The sequence below is a fragment of the Mustela lutreola genome, chromosome 4 (genome assembly GCF_030435805.1).
Source record: "Mustela lutreola isolate mMusLut2 chromosome 4, mMusLut2.pri, whole genome shotgun sequence".
In the NCBI taxonomy this organism is placed as follows: domain Eukaryota; kingdom Metazoa; phylum Chordata; class Mammalia; order Carnivora; family Mustelidae; genus Mustela; species Mustela lutreola.
In genome coordinates, this window is record NC_081293.1 from 55,634,010 (window position 1) to 55,651,306 (window position 17,297).

General features: G+C 53.9%; 1 protein-coding gene across 1 annotated transcript in view; it reads right to left on the reverse strand.

The window, feature by feature from the left end:
• Positions 1 to 1,313: 1,313 nt before the first annotated feature.
• Positions 1,314 to 17,297, reverse strand: part of PALD1 (phosphatase domain containing paladin 1) — a 69,651-nt gene continuing 53,667 nt past the window's right edge. Inside the window, exons 19-20 of the mRNA XM_059170028.1 lie at positions 3,535 to 3,684; positions 1,314 to 3,019 (exon numbers count right to left, since the gene is read on the reverse strand). Coding sequence (XP_059026011.1) covers positions 2,867 to 3,019; positions 3,535 to 3,684 — 303 coding nt within the window. The 3' untranslated portion in view covers positions 1,314 to 2,866. The remainder of the gene's footprint in view (positions 3,020 to 3,534; positions 3,685 to 17,297) is intronic.

The window sequence follows — 17,297 nt, forward strand, 5'->3', positions numbered from 1 at the left end:
CAAGTGCTCATTAGCACCCACGGGTGCATCCCTAAGGCAGGCAGGGTCCCAGTGAAGGCCCCTCTGGTCTGTACACAGGGGCAAACTGGTGTGGCAGGACCCCCAGAAGGCCCAGGAGCCTGTGCGACAGAACCCAGGGTAAGGGCGTGGGAGCCAGGCACATGGAGGCAGCTGGCCTAGGTGCTAAGCCCTGGGGGGGGGGTAGCGGGAGGGGAGTGTGGCAGCTCACCCCAGAGACCTCGTCGGGCTCCTCCACTGCAAGTAAATACAGACCCCAGGCCCTGTCCCCAGTGACACCTCCCAGCCTGGGCGCTTGAGCAGGTCAGAGCTCCATGATGTCTGAAGTTTTGGAAGGTGCAGGGAAGCCCCCCACAGTGATGACCACACATGAGATAAGTGAGGAGACTACTCCTGAGCACCCCAAAAGGACTGATTCTGCCAAGTTGGCTAAAACTGACTGCATACTTACGATGCATCAGGGGCTGTTCGAAGGTTTCACGTGTCTTCACTTATTGAAGAGTCTTTGGGTGTCTTGCCCTAGAGGGGCTCCTGACATGGGAGCTGGTACCGTCCACGTAACGGCCCGATGCCCTCCCACAGGTGGGATGGCCCAGGGAGCCAGAGGGGACACACACACCATGACGACGCATGTCTCTGCATTCACATTCAGAAGGCAGAGGGAGCCTCTTGGACTCTGCCATGCCGGGCAATAACCCCAGGAGACCTTCCCCCAGGGCTGGGCAGATCATCACCATTAACCCATGGGGCTCTGGGTTCCATTCTGACCACCCCCAGCTGACCTCTGAAATACAACCCAGAAGGTTTCATTCCCCTAATGCTGGGAGAGCTGGGATCTGTGCCCTCTGCCTCACACTCCTCGCTGCCTCTTTACACGAAAATCTCTCAATGCCGTTGTGTCCAAGTATTTAGGGGCTGGAAGGGGCCAACCAAAGCCTACAGAAGTGAGAGGAGGGAGGAGAGGCTGAGGTACATCCTCCATCATAGCCCCTGAAATTCCGTTTTGCTCCATGTCCAAACACAACAGTCCTTCGCACTTAAGCATGAATTTGCCTATTTTACCATGTTCTTCAAGGAAGGGCTCAGCATGACAGCCCCAGGCAGCCAGAGTGAAAGAGTCACACATGAAGAAAGTGAAGGAAGGAGAGGGATGTCTGGACAAACCTACCTTCTCAGAGAGCCAGTGCTTTCAACTCATCTGGCCCCCACCCCCGCCCCGTTACTCTGAAGGAGCCAGGACCACAGCTCGCATCCGTTCTAGAACATACTATGGACAGATCAGCAGGCAGGCACAATTCACATTTAGCCATTTTTAATGCTCAAAAGCTCTGTACAAAAAACAAAAGTCACAAATGAGTCCTCACAACACCCCTGTGAGGTAGGTAGGCAAGTATTATTCTCCCATTTTACAAATGGGGAAACTGAGGCAGAGAGGCGAAGTGACCAGCCCGTGGTCCCAGCACAGCTGAAAGTCAGGGCCAACCATGAGAACACACAGAGGATCCCTCCCAGTTCAGCCTGATCTGTGACCCCTCATCTAGACCTTGTCTGCAAAGAAATGAAAACTTTTTAATACATGCAAAACTAAAAACAAAAAAGCAAATCTGAAAAGGTAATGAACAGACATACAGTAGTTTTGCAAAAGATTTCAGCCAAGATGGCCAAGTATTTTCCACTACTAGGTGGATGTGAACAACTCTGGCCTCTCCTCTCAGAACCAGAGATGCCTCTGCTGTTTTTCTGCAGAAGTGCATGCGTTCAACCGGGGAGGGCTCCCAGGCTGCCACGAGCCAGGCCTAAGGGGCAGCCTCCGCACCACCAGACCCAGGGCATCAGCAGACAGTGGTCCCCAGAGGAAGAGCCGCAGGACTCACCTCCACAGGGCCAACCGCTCCCCGCAGCCTTCCCACCGTGGGGACAGCGGCTCCCAAGGCCTCCTGCTCCCCAACCCTCGGCCCCTCTGCTTCCTCTAGAGGGAAACCTCAGGGGTCCTCAGCTGGGATGGCATGGAACACCCTTCAGCCTACTCGCATGCTCCACTGTTCACTTGGGGTCACCCAGCCATCCTCGGGGCTCCTGCCACAGCTGGAGGGGACCTGGGGCCATCTGGGCAGCCAGGGTAGGGAAGAAGTGAGAGGGACCCCCTGCTGGGAGCTGGGGCTTCCTCAGCACTGCCCACCCTGGTTCCCTGGAAAGCAGGGCAGGCCTCTTTTATAGGCCTGCAACCACCTTCTAGAAGCTCCTGCCTCTTGAGAGGGACTCTGCCCTTCCAGCTGGAGGACCTCCTCAGTCCCACCAGCCCCAGGGGATGGGGCGGGGAAGGAAGGATAGGCAGAGCCTCTGCCAGACACAGCAGGTCATGGGGTGGCACTCTTGAGGTCTCCAGACTAGAGATGGGGCACGAGAGGCAAGGACACTGGGTGGGAAGCTGCCTTAAGGTGACAAGTCCACCAGAACCCTGTCTACTCCCGGGGGACCAGGAGCCAAGCAGGGAGGGCAGCAAGAGAGGGAAACCAGCCCAGCACCCCAGGCTGTCGGGACCACTGTGGTATGAGAGAGGAGGGCGCACACGTGGCCGTGGCGAGGAGCTTTGCTCGGCTACTTGGGGACTGAGCTCCTTGGAAGCCGTCTGCAGTCTGCAAGGCGCACGCGCCTGCTGTTCACAAGCATTAACTGTGCACTACTTGTCCTATAAAAAGCTCTTTTTGAAAAAGGGTCCCAACCCCGCCCCAGTGTCTCTGGGAAGCTGGGGCATGGATTCCTTGAGAGCACTCCCCGTGGAGAGCACCTGGAGCACCCCCAGACTGCATGAAGCCGTGGGGGGGGGGCAGGGATGGGGGAGCACATCTTACAGGAACTCCCCAGGGGTGGAGGGCTCGGGGAGGCGGCTCTGCTCCTGCCACCGGCAGCGAAGCCTGGAGAAGGGCTGGTCCCACCCGCTCTCGAGCTCGGGGAAGCCCAGCTGGTTGAGGATCTCGTAGACTCCCGCCTTCGATGCCACCTGGGGAAGACAGCAGAGCTGGGGGCGGTTGTCCCAGGAAGTTCAGGTCACCCTGCCCCCTCCCACGTCACCAAGCCCTACCCCCACCCCGGCCCCTCCGCCTGCTGGGCTCCAGATCACACAGGTGAGGCTGGGGCCCAGCGCTGCCTTCCACCAGCTCAGGCCCTGGCCAAGCTTGCGTTTTGACTACCACGAACTTCAGCTTCCTCATCTTCTACCACCCAGGACGATGCCGAGGGTGGGGGGGTCTGGAAGCACAGAAAGTACCCAGCAGATAGCAAGGCAGAGAGAGTGGCGCAAGGAAGCCAAGTATCCTGTGCCCATGTGGCCCTGATGTGCCCACTGAGACACTGATTCCCGCCTCTGATGCCTCCCACGTCGTGGCCTCTGCCACAAGCAGAGACCGGCCTGGACGCCCAATGCTGATGATAGAGACACGGTCCCGTATCATGGAAGCTTCCCGCGGAGCCGAATGACAGCGGGGCGGGCGGGGGCGACGAAGGGTGGCCCCTCACCTGCCGCATCCAGGAGCCGAAGGGCCTCTGCCAGGAGTCGGGCTTCTCCAGGTGGAGGTAAGCATTGAAGAGCACCAGGTACACGTAACGTTCCAGAAACTGTAGGCTCCGCAGCTGCAGCCGCCCCGCCTCCGACTTGGCCGCTTTCGCCTGGAAGACAAGGGCAGTGAGTGGGAGTCACCGCGGGGCCCATCGCCACACCCCATGCACGGACACACACACACACACACACACAGCTCCGGGACTAGACAGGAGGAAGAGACTCGGACAGCAAGGCCCAGGGCATGGCCCTGGCTCAGGTTCCAAGGAGACCAAAGGAGAGCAAGGCTGAGCCATTAGGGCTCTGACCTTGGACGCAGCACGGCCTCCCCTCAGCCCCCAGGGCCTGAGCTCTACGGCCTCCCCGTGGCTCCCAGGCTAGTGCGTGTGTCTCTGCCTGGGAGGGCAGCCTCCACCTTGGCCTCGGCCCCGACGGGTCCTTAATGGACTTCCTTGCCCATTTCTCAAATGGCTCAGGATCAGGGGCAGAAGTGGGGTGAATCCAGTCCCCTGGCCCTGGCCCTACCCTCCCCAAGGCTGGAATAGATCCTAGAAAGGCCACCAGGGCTGGGGAGTAACGAAAGATAAGACGGCTGAGGGAAGAAAGAGGTGTGTGTGTTTTTAACAAGCCATCCCCAGCCCCCTATAAGACAGCATCAGGCCACATGCCAGGAGAGAGGGGACCGCCACATGACTAGGGAGAGAGCATGGGTTGTGGCTGGGCGGTGCAGGCCGGCTGGGGTCGGGGTAGAGAGCGCAAACAGCCCGTCATGGGGCTGTGCGGACGGTGGGCAGACAGTACCCAGCCGGCGGGACCCAGAAGGTGCTGGCCTGGCTGGAATGAGGGTGTGAAGGGACAAGACAGGGAACTGGGCTGGCAGCTGACTGTAGAAGCCCGCGCTCTACCCTAGCCAAGCTCCGCACCCTGGCACGCGGACACCGGGGCCCCAGCTCAGACCCCTCAGAGGAGAGCCTGCGAGACACGGGGTACAGGTCAGCGTCCTGAGAAGCTCCCGGGGGAACTCTGCAGAAGGGATAGAGCCCCATGGCTTTAGCTCAGGAGAGTCACTGAAGGTGTAGGGGCAGGAGTGACGTCTGACCGGAAGACTCCCGGGGACTTAAGTGGGGTGCTCTGGAAGCTTCCTCGGTGTGGGCATCAGTAGGCACCCCAAGGCACACAGAGTCGGCGTCCCCGTGGTACAGTGTCCCTGCCGCCATGCCTGAGGTGCTCCTTAGACCCACCACAGACGTGCAGCCCACCCTGGAGGGGGAGCTCAGGAGAGAGAATGCCACACCCCACCCCACACCCTCCAGGCCTCCATCCACCCACTGCAGCTCCCTGTGCTCCAGGAAGACTAGCCCGGGAGCTGTTCCCTCAGGCGCCAGGAGCCTCCTCAAGGAAACAGCAAGGAACTAGAAACCAGAGACCCAGGAGCCAGGAAGGGCCACCTCCCCACAGCAGGCCCGTTGCCAGAAGCCTTCCAGTGCAGGCACAACTCAGCCCAGCTGCAGGAAGGCTTTGTGTGTGGAGGGGGGGACCCTTCCCCAGACATGACGAGACCCACAGCCTCAAGAACCAGGAGCTGGAGTGGGGCCGTCTGCAGGGCCTGTGGTCCCCCACCTCTCACTTCCACCTCAGTTAACAGCCTCCTCCAGGGTGGAGCAAGGACATAGTAAGAAGGAGCTCTGGGGCACTGGGGACAGGGAAGGGGTAGGAGGTGGGCAGTGGAGGGGGCCGTGGAGGGGAAAGGGGCCCACAGCCACTGCTGTGGCTCCCTGCAAGACATAACTCTGGGCCCGGTCCTGCCATGTGAACTCTCAGCTCCCAGGTTTCTGGAGGTAGGACTGCTCAGATGTGCAAGGTAGCAGGAAGCATGCTTAAACCATGAGCAGCCACAGCAAGCCATGGAACAGGAGAGAGAGCAGCTACACGAGGAAGATGCGTGCACGGGTCCCGCCTGCAGCCATCCCTCGGGGGCTGGCTGGGTGGCTGAGGACAGTCCCAGGGCAACCAGAGCAGCTGGGTCAGGGGACTGAGACAGGGAGGGGAGCCAGACCAGGGAGGGCATCAAGGAGGCGGTGGTATCTGAGGCGGGTTAGGAAAAGGGGCAGGGAGAAAAGGCCTGAGAAGAGGAGGAAGGGGCCAGAGAATGAGGGGTGTCCAAGGCAGACTGACAGGGGAGGGGGCACAGAGAAAGAAGCAATGGAGGGGGGAGACAAGAATAGGATATGGAAGGCCAGCCAGGCCCTGATCCTACAGACAAAGGGGCCACAGAGGGCTTCTGGAGAGGGTGAGGGTGGAAATGGCCCCAGGGCTGCTGCCCGAGATGACCGCAGCAGGGTAGGGCAGGGTGCCTCTTGTTTTAAGGATCAACCCACCGGGTGCTCAAAAAAAAAAAACAATTTTGTTTAGAAATTAGGTAGTGGACCCCCCCCAAAAAAATTTACCTAGAGACAAATTATGGCCAATCCTCCACCACCCCACTCTCCCCAAGGAGGGCCTTGCTGTCCGGCATGGGCCACTCACCGCCCCATCCTTCCTGCTGCCTTCCCCATCTCCATCTCTGCAGCTTATTGAAGGAGGGAAAATTACCCACAGTTCCACAAGACAGGACCCGTTTGAAACTACTTTCAATTAGCGCTAAGGAAACATCCCGTGGGCATGAGAAGCCCACGGCTCCAGGGCTGACCCATGGGCACAGGCACCCAGACCTGTCCTCCCCAAGCCCTCAATCCCATGGGGACAGGGGCCAGCTGCTCCCAGATACACCAGAGAGGGCCGCCTCTGAGCAAAACTCAGGGTGGAGAGGCTGGGTGACTCCTTCTGAGCCCTACCGGCAAGGTAGGGTAAAATTATCTCTAAATTCAGATCGCAAGTAAAGGTGACACCTGACACCCCCCAGAAGGTTCCGTGGGCACTTCCTGAGCGCAGTCATAGTCTGTGATTTGAGACAATAACCCATCTTCCTATCAAAGCCCAATTTCCTTAAAATTCCTTAAAACCCGATGTGGGCACTGTCTGGGGACAAGGATAGGCCAACCTCCTCCTGTTGATAAAAATAGCAGAGCTGTTTTTAAATGGCCTGGCAGGCCAAGCTGTCATTAGCTGAGGTGGCGCTGGATAAGGCTTCCGCGTCCATTGGGACCGAGCCCTAAAATAGAACAAGCTTAGGAAAGGTGGCCAAGGGTGCTGGGCGTTTCAGCTCTCTCGGGCCTGCGGTCGGCCGGCATCCACATAGGCCCAGCGTCTACAGCCGTGGCTCTCTTGAAGCTCTTGCCCTTTGCTGGGCCACGTGGAAGAGACCTACCAAGGCAGGGCTGATCCCCCTCCCCAGGTGTGTCAAGGGTCTACAGCATGCCACGTGCCAGGCTGAGCCTGTCACACCCAGAGTGGACTGTTAGATCCTAAAACGTCTCCTAGAGGGACACCCATTTTGCAGATGAGGCTGGGCAAGGCTAAGTAAGCGCCCAACGTCAGAGTTCCCAGCTGGGACACAAATTCCAAATGCCCAGCTCTCTGACCCCTCTGGGCCCTGTGGGCATCAAGCTCAACCACGCCCCGCCTCACTCTTGCTTCTGTACCTTGACCGCCTGCCTTCCCTCTGCCTGGAAAACCCTTCCCTTCCACCAGGCCTGGCCCTGCTCCGCTCAGCGCTCCAGGCCCAGGCTGAGACCCGGCTCTCCTGAAGCCTGCTCTGAGTGCTCCAGCCTCTTCTCGGTCTCCTCTGCTCCCCAAGGAATGATCAGTCTTGAAAACAATCCTGGGGACAGGCACCAGACTATAACGAGGTTTACAACTTGCATCCTCCCCAACACCCCGAATATCAGTGTCAGGACACAGACCAGGCACGTGGCAGGCACCCAGCTGGTGGACAAGCACAGACTCCCCAGGCCAGCTCAGCCACTCTCATGTCTCCAGTGCCCCCCTGGAATCTAGAGTTCAGACAGGACACTGGGGACCCCACACGTGCACCTCCACCTCCGGGAATCCAGACTCCAGGCTGAATGGAGACTCCGAGTGCACCACCACGCTGAAGAGCTCTAGGTAGATATCAAACCAACTTCTCACACTCACAAAACATGTCCCACCCAGGTGAACCTCCTGAGCTTTCCCCAAACCTGCTGGACAGTCTGCCCATCTTAACGTCCATTCTTCCCGCTGCTCAGGCCAAAACCCGGTCTCCCGTCCTAACTTCGCCCTTTCTCAGCCCCACAGCCAACCAGTCAGGGCATCTCGTCAACTGCTTTGAACACTGCCAGCTGCTGCTTGCCTCTTTATCACCTTGGCCCAAGCCGGGTCACCTCAGTGACAGTCCCTGACTGGCCTTCCTGGTCCCCCTCACCCCACTCCTGCAGACTATTCCCACCACAGCCCCAGAGTAAGCCAGCTAGAACCTTATGTTTGCTCCTCTGCTCAACCCGCTCCACAAGCCCCCACTGGTGCTCAGAGTAGAAGCCGACATCTGTGTAATCGTCTATACAATCCCAGACCAGGCCCCATTCTGCCTGCCCCCAGCCCCTGTAACCTCTGACCTCCTCTCCTGTTCCTCAAACATACCAGGAAGCCCCCACCTCAGGGCCTTTGCACCTGCCGTATCCCTCTGTCCAGATGTCGGTATGGATCTCTCTCACCCCCTCAGGTCTGTGTTCAAACGACACCTTTTCATCAAGCCCCTTCCTGACTCAGACCCCATGTAAAACTGCAATCCCCTTAACCTCACAGACGCATCCCGACCGGACACAACGTGACTTTGACCTGTGTCTTGTTCCTCGTGTGTCTCCCTCCCTGGAGTGAGGGTTCCACACAGGCAGGAACTTCCCTGGGCTGTCCACGAGGCATCTCCAGACCTAGCACAGTGCCTGGCACTCAGGAGGCCTACCAGAAATGTTTGCCGAATACTTCAATCTCCCATTTTTATCAAGCCCGGCATCACTGACAGGCCGGGCTTACCTACCTCAACCCTTCTGCTTTCCAGAAGAGGCGACCGAGGCTAAAGAGATGAGCTGACCTGCCGGATCGCATGGAGGGCTGGACGCAGCCCAGGCCATGGGAAAACCAGAGCCCAAGGAGAGAAACAAGAAGCGCAATTGAGGCCAGGCTCAGGGCCTGAGTCAGTCCCAACCAGAAGACACCTTCGTTCCTGGGATCCACCTGCTGCCCTTTCCCTGACCTACTCATAGCAATGAGCACAGATGGCCTGGTGGCCTCTGCTGTCCAGCTGAGCAGGCAGCAGGCAGTCCTTGAAGACGGCTAGTCTCTAAGGGGCGAGGTCCCAGAGCGCCGACCCACCCATCCTTCTCAAAGCCCAGTGCTGCCCTCTCCCTGTCAGATGCTGGCTCTCAAGCAATCAGTGCCACCTCCTTCCAGAGGCTTCCTAGGGGTCCCTGTAAACTCCATCCTCCGGCCTGTCCCAGGGCCTCAAGCACAAGGATGCTTTCTACACCTCATCCCCAGAAGAGAGAAAATGGCCCTTGGCCCATAGACAAGTAGCCAGTTTTCCAAACAAAACAAAACATTTTTTTTAAAGATTTATTTATTTACTTGAGAGAGAGCACGCGCATGAGCGTGAGAGAGAGCACAAGCGGGGGAGAGACAGAGGGAGAAGCAGGCTCTCAACTGAGCAAGGAGTCTGATGTGGAGCTCAATCCCAGGACCCTGGGGTCATGACCTGAGCCGAAGGCAGATGCTTAATCAACTGAGCCAACCAGGCGCCCCCAAAAAACACATTTTATTCAGTACTTTCAAAGCAGGAAGGTACTAAACCTGGCAACACAGACTTCTCTGTGCACCCTTCATTCCCCAAACATCATTTACTCCTAGGCCAGGCACTGGGATGCGGTGCCAAGACAGCCCTCGGGAGCCCACTGCCCTGTACGTAAGCTAGTGAACTGGCCAGGTGTCCCCGCTCCCCGCCCACGGCACCCTACACACCCCACTCTCACTTGACCTTGGAAACAAGCTGTGCTCACTGCCACCCTTATAGGCAGCTGGAGAAGCAACAGTGACCCCAGGTGACAGATGGCAAAGGAAAGGCCCAGAGAGGCCAAAGCAATCCACCCAGGGTTGTGCAGGGAGCTCTTAGCAGAGCCCTGGCCAAAACTCGGGGCTTCCCACACAGACTCGGCATTTTGGGCGGCTGGAGAAGAGCGCCCTCTCCTGGCAGACCAACAATGTGGACAAAGAACAAAAAGGCACAAGGAAGGGTAGGAGTCCGATTTCCTATTTAATCACACGGTGACTTACTCAGGCTTCGGCTCACTGGTCTGCTCACTGGCCAGACATCTGTGGAGCCCTACTTGCCCCAGGCGGGGTCTGGGGGTCAAGGGGTCAGAGATGAGCCCTGGCCCAGCAGAACAGAGAGGAGCAGCAGAAAGAGGCACCCTCGGGGGAGGGGGGGAACCAGAAGGTTAACAGGGGCAGCAGTGAGCACAAAGGCGGGTCTCCTTGGGGAGTGTATCGGCTGAGACCTAGACCCCTCCCGAACCACAGAGAGCTCCAAGCCTCCAGGGGCACACCTAGGGCCAAGCTCAGGGCAGGTGGGCAGGGCATGGCTGGGGCAGGGTTAAAGCAGGAGGTCGCCCTGGAGGGAGAAGATCGTTCAGGCTCAGCCATACCATGGGAAGGAGGGGAAAGCAAGAGAGGTCTCAGGTCTGAGAACACGTGCCCTATACACACACACACACACACACACACGCACACGCACACACGCACACACCGTTCGAGCAGCCACTCGTCCACCCGAGCAACTCTTCCTTCCATCATATTTTCTGTGACAGTTTACAGCATTCCAAGGCCGCTCTAATTGCACGGCCCAGGCCCTGGAGACACATTACCTACTGGAATGAGGTCTTCAGGGAACGACTTTAGCCAAACCATAGTCGCAGAGAGACTGAGAGGAGACCCCACCTGGGATCTGTATTCTTCTGAAGATAACACCCTTTGTCTTTGGGGGCACCGAGCTAAACCTCTGACGTTTTGGCAACTCGGCACCAACCCAGGGCAGCGCATGTGGTAGGCCCTGGTGGCTTCCTCACTGGCCCCTTCCTTTTTCCACCACAAGACTGCCCCCTGGGTCATGGCTGTCATGGAGGAAAGGAACACAGGCTGAGGTGTTGGGAGACGGGTTCTGATCCTGCTTCGAGTTGATCACGGTGTCATTAGGCCTCAGTGTCCTCCTCGCGAAAATGGTCTAGTAAAACCTACCATCACCTCCTTACCAGCCGCCCCAAGGACCAAGGGAGACAAAAGAGTAAGTTCTTAGAAAACTCAAAAAGCACTGTTCAAAGTTAGAGATTTATAGATGAAATCTCATTTCAAGACCAAAGGACATTTTATTCCTCTCTGTGTGGCTACTTTTATCTCAGTTCTTCTTCAAACTCCTTCTGAAGGGACAGAAGGGAGACACATCAGACTGTTCAAAACACAGTACACTAAGAATTAACGTCACCAGCCAAAGCTAAGGAAAAGGCCGCTGGCATTAATGATTCTAGCAGGACTTCCTCCAGGAGCCCTGACCTGAGTTTCTGTCACAAATATTTTTCCCTTTCTAGGCCCAGCAGGAAACAACTAATTCACCAGATGGTGTCCCCACTGTGGGCTGGGACCTAGCCTTGTCACCTCTATTGCCACCTCACAGAGTAGCTTAGTTCAAAGAGCTTTCTCTTTCTTTTTTCTTTTTGAGGTGGTTTTTAAAATGCCCTGAGCATTCTGGCCCCCTCACACACATAAGGCAGATTAGGCTCCGGCCCAGTCTCACTGCACTCTAGAGAGTGGAGGACACATCGCTGGGCTGCCTGGGATGAGCCTAGGCAGAGAGGGGGGCCAAGACTGTCATACAAGGGAAGGCCTGTCTCTGTGGAAAATGTGTGTGCAGCTGCAGTCCCATGACTCCCTCTGTGTTTATGACCCAAGTCCGCGATGTGCTCTTGTCCTCTGGCCGCCTCAGGCCAAGAGCACGAATTTTGGCTTCTAGTTCTGCTTCCCCCAACCCCGGAAGCAGCAGGGCTTGAGTTGGGAAGGAGCTGAAACTGTCCTCCAACTTGGGCGGCAGGGCAGAGAGGGCCCAACCTGGAAGTCCGGGCCTGGAGTCTCGCGCTCCTCTTGCCATCCACCAGCTATGGGTTCCTGGGCAAGCCCAGGGCCTCCCTTCCTCAAATGCACACATGGCCGTGAGGTACAGCTTCCCCTTCCTCGGGCACAGATACAAGTAAGGACTGAGCCAGACTGTGGAAGTGAAAATGCTCAGTGAGCCTCGTGGGGGCACCTCCCACACTGTTTCTGAGTCGGGATGAGTGGAGACTGGGTCTCCGGGTCTCCAGCCCTGGCCTCTGGCAACTCCCAGCCTCCCCTCAGGAGCCCCTCCATCTTCCTTCTCCCAGACCACCCCAGTCACCCAGACCCACATGACGGGCTCCAAGTCCGAGTCTGGAAGAACAGAGGCTCCCCGAACCCAACATCCTTCCCCTGGGCTTTAGCGAAGCACACCTTGCAAACCTCCTTTAACACGAGCAAGTCCAGTGAAAAACCAAGCTCGGGCCCTGCCTTCCTGCCTCCGCCACACCTCGGCAGGGAGTATCTTTCTGGAATGATTGAGTTAGCTAACAGAGGGGGAATGAGAGCACCAGCGAATCAGCATTTTGCAAACCCTCGGTGAAATAAAGAATCCAGGAGACGACCTCCAGCAGTTGCCCAGTCCCAAGAGACACCACGGGGACTTCTGTACCCCTGTGGAAGCCCACGGCATCACCCGTGATTAGTTAGAGCTCGGGGTGCGACCAGCCAGGTCCAGACTGCAGGTATCTGGTAAGCAACCTGCTTCCCTCTGGGGTTACACTTCAGGGGAAGGAGAGGGAGAAGAGCAGCCCTGGGCTCCACGGGCCACATCAGCCACATGTGATCTGTGGTTCTGATCTGGATCCTGATCCAACCGCAGAAAGACTCTGGGAGACCACTGAGAAAATCTAAACACGGACCAGGTGCTGGGGCGGTTTGGAGTAACTTTTAGAGGCGTGGGGTCTGGGAGCAAGGCTCTTTGCCTCTCAGCCCTGCTCTGAGAGCGACGCCCATGGGACCCTAGAAAACCGCTCTCTAGCTCATCTGTCAGCAGAGGGGACAAATGCTCTGTAAGTTCTTTAGCGCTGAAACCTGAGGGTCTCTGTGGGGATTCTGAAGCTACAGGACATCACAGGACACTCTGGCACTACAGGGATCCTCAGAGCCCTCCCATGAGTCAAACACGTGTTGTGTGTCAGCCCCGTACTTCTGGTCCCTTGTGTCCTTTTCACATACAGCCCTGCCAGGAAGCAGTATCGGTCCTGCCTGTCAGGTAGGGACACAGGCGGTCAGAGAGGATGAAGATGGCTATTGAAACCCAGGCTCCTCCAACTCCCACACCCACATTCCTTCTGCCCATCAGCCCAGAACAAGCCAGCCATTCCAGAGTCCACACATAGGCATGCACAGAGCAGGCCAGAGGCCCCTTCTAATCTCAAGGCAGTGGGGGCAGCTCAGGCCATCCTGACCTTAGCAGGACATATGCTCTGGGTCTAGCCAGGCCAGGTCAAGTGCAGGGTAACCTTGGAGGAAAGACATTCTGCCTTTTCTCTCTAAAGGATATAGGGGCCTGGTCACCAAAAGCTGTGATTCCTAAATCTGGGTCCATAACCAGTTGCAAGGGTCCACAGGAACTTAGAAACATAAATCTGTTCAAGGACTCTACTCTGAGATCATGTCTATTCTACTCCCAGATGACATCCATTCTACCTTTCTGGTACTAAAATATCCTTTTATTAATGAAATGTCAACCATGTATATGGTAGTTAGGTTTTTAAATTGTTGCTTCTTTCTTTCCTTCCATCTCTCCTTTCCTTAAAATGGACACATTTAGCAAGGTTATATACTGGCAACCCTAGAAAGGTCCTTCCCTGTTTTAAACTGGCCTCATGAATCCCAGCTACTGGGATTGAGGCTGCTTTTAGCTCTTTCTTTGTTCTAGGATCTCTAAGATTAGTGTCCTTATAAGAAAAGATATCAGACAGCCCCTTCCCTCTCTCTCTCTCTCCCATCCTGCCATCTGTCCATATCCAGGCAGCCAGGAAAGGTTGGGGGAGGATACAGAGAGAAGGTCGATGTGTACAAGTACGGTGAGAGTGCTCTCTGGAAACAAATCGGTCAGAACCTTCATCTTGGACTTTCCAGTCTCCGCAATGTGAGAAAATAAATTTCTGTTGTTTAAGCCATGTGGTTGTGGTATTTTATTGTGGCAGCCCGAACTGACTAATAATGCACGTATGATGGCCTCTCCCTTCTTGAGGTTTCGGTCTCATCTGCAAAATTGAGACAGTCACATTCTGTGAGGCCAGCAGGACCCTAATGCCAAACCGAACAAAGATAAAAGAGACCAAGATCTCTTATGAATCTGACACAAAAATCCTCGACAAACCAAATCTAACAACATAAAAAGACACACCATGACTGAGTAGGATTTATCCTAGAATGCAAGGTTGGTTTAACACCTAAAGTTCAATTAAAATAACATACTATATCAATAGAATAAAGGGCAAAAACCATGATAATCATCTCAACAGATATGGAAAAGCATTTAACAAGAGTCAATATCTCCTCATTAAAAGAAAAAAAAATACACTCAATAAACTAAAAATGGAAAGGAACTTTCTCAAGCTGACAAAGTTTATGTTTTCTCAAGCTGACAAAAATCCAGTTAGGGCACCAGGGTGGCTCAGTGGATTAAAGCCTCTGCCTTCGGCTCAGGTCATGATCTCAGGGGCCTGAGATCGAGCCCCGAATCTGGCTCTCTGCTCAGCAGGGAGCCTGCTTCCCTCTCTCTCTCTGCCTGCCTCTCTGCCTACTTGTGATCTCTGTCTGCCAAATAAATAAATAAAATCTTTAAAAAAAAAAGAAAGAAAGAAAGAAAGAAAAAGCCAATTAAAATAAGATTTAATGTGAAAGGCTGAAAGCTTCCCCCTAAGATCGGGAACTAGAGGGAGGTGTCTCTGCTAGCTAACTTTACTTAACATTCCACTGGAGGATCTAGCCTGGGCAATTAAGCAAGAAAATTAAACAAAAGGCACCCAAATTAGAAAGGAAGAAGCAAAACTATCTCTATTTGCATATGACATGATCTTTTAAATAGAAAATCCTAAAAATTTCACTAAGTATGAAAATTAATGAATTAGTTTAGCAAGGTTGCAAGATAGAAGATCAATATACAAATGTCAATTGTATCTCTATATAGTAACCATGAACAAACTAAAAACTGAAATTGAGAAATTAACTCCATTTACAATAGCACAAAAGCAGTAAGTTACTTATGAATCAATTTAATATAAGAAGTGTAAAACTCACACTCTGGAACTATAAAATATCTTGTAAAAAAGCAAAGAAGCCCTATGTGAATGGAAAGACATTTCATGTTCATGCATCAAAAGAAGAACTATTGTCAAGATGGCAATACTCGGGACGCCTGGGTGGCTCAGTTGGTTAAGTGGCTGCCTTTGGCTCAGGTCGTGATCCCAGCGTCCTGGGATCGAGTCCAACATCGGGCTCCTTGCCTGGCGGGGAGCCTGCTTCTCCCTCTGCCTCTGCCTGCCACTCTGTCTGCCTGTGCTTGCTCTCGCTTCTCTCTCTATGACAAATAAATAAATAAAATCTTTATTTAAAAAAAAAAAAAAAAGATGGCAACACTTCTCAGATTGATCTGCATCGAAATCCCTATCAAAATCTCAATTGGCTTTTTTGTTATTGTTCAGAAATGAGCAAGCTAATCCTAATTCCTATTCATATGGAAATACAAGGGACCCAGAATAGCCAAAATAATTCTGAAAAAGAAGTTCTGAAAAAATAGTTCTGAAAAAGGCATACTGGGAGAATTCATTTCCTAATTTCAAAATTCACTATAATACTAGGGTAATCAAGACAGTATAGTACTGGCATAGAATACACAAACAGATCAATGGAACAGGATTAAAAGCTCAGAAATAAGCCCTCATATTTACAGTCAATGTATTTTTTTTAGAGGTATCAAAATAATTCAGTGGGGGAAAGAACTGTCTTTTCAACACATGTGGGAGGACAACTGGATATCTACATACAAGAGAATGAAGTTGGATCTCTACCTCACACCATATATAAAAATTAACTCAAGATGAATCAAAGACTAAATGTAAGAGCTACAACTACAAAACTCTTAGAAGAAAAATACTTGCCTCTTAGAGGTGAATTCTCATGAGTTTAGATTAGGCATGACACCAAAAACAGAATGTGATATATACAAACAATAGAATATTAGTCACAAAAAGGAATGAAGTCATGATCCTGGTTAGAGCACAGATGAAACTTGAGCACATTGTGCTGAGTGAAAGAAGCTGGTCAAGAGGACCACATGGTGCGTGATTCCATTTTTATGAAATGTCCAGGATAGGCAAATCCATAGAGCAGAAAGTAGATTCACGGCTGCCTAGGGTTGGGGGAGGACGAAATGGGGCAATGAAAATGTTCTGTATCTGGCTGTGATGATGGCTACATAGCTCTCGGAATGTACTAAAAACTGGGGAATTGTACTTTAAATAATTGTTTTGTATGGTATGTGAATTCTATCTCCATAAAGCTGTCATTTAGAAGACAGCAAGAGGGTGAGACTTGGCTGCAGCAAATCCCCCAGAAGGGGCCCCCAACCAGAGCATTGCATCATCTAAGAGCTTTACAGACCTACGGAATCAGAAACTCAGAACTGGAGCCCAGCCCAGAACGGGCCCCCCAAGTGATCTTGAAACTCACCACAGCTGGGGACTCCCGCTTAGATGAGATGGTTCTCACCCTTGACTATGCATTACAATCACCTGGGAACTGTACAAAAAACACTCACACCCTGGCCCCCCAAGGAGACCTAGTAAGTTATACTTTATGGATGGAACTGAGGCATGGGAATGTTTTAAAGCTCCCATGTGAAACAAGTGTGTCACCGGGGTGAAAAGGACCAGATAAGAGAATGAAGGCCTTCTGCTCTTCAGCCTCTTTGAGAATTTGACCCAGGCTCAGCTCACTAAGGCCACATAGCGGCCATACTGGGGAATGACTCTATATCTTCCTTCCGTTCCACCCCCACCCCACCCTATCACCCCTGCACCAGGGAGCCCTGCGTGGGGCTCAGGGATCCCTATCCTCCCACTGCTGAGGTCAACAGAAGCCTGGCCTCTGGAATGGGAGTGCGTGAACATGGTTACCAAAAGGTAATGTCAAATCATCTGACTGAGCCAGGAGAGCTGTGTATGACAGAGCCCCACCAATAGCTAATGGAACGACACACTTTTTTCTAAATAGGCTGAAACTCTGGGCTTTTACAGAAAGTTTGTAAATTTATGGAAACATTTTCATTGCTATCGTTTAATGAGTCACCCAAACACAATTTTTAAAGGAGGAGGTCAATCTGGGAGCCACCCCAGCTCCCAGGTAGTGCAGACATACATAGGTCCTGAGCAGTCACACGGCATCAGCCGTTAGAACACTAAACGAGTGCCCTGCCAGCCGTTACATGGCCACGTGCCAAGCCCTGGAGTGGCCCCATCTAGCTACCTGACTCCTGCCCGGGACCCTCAGTGCCCCCCATGACCCAGAACCTGAAGGGTTAACACCTGGCACCACAGGGGTCAGGATGGAGTGCTGGTTCTGACTGGCCACATCTCTGACCAGTTCCAGGGCTGCCACA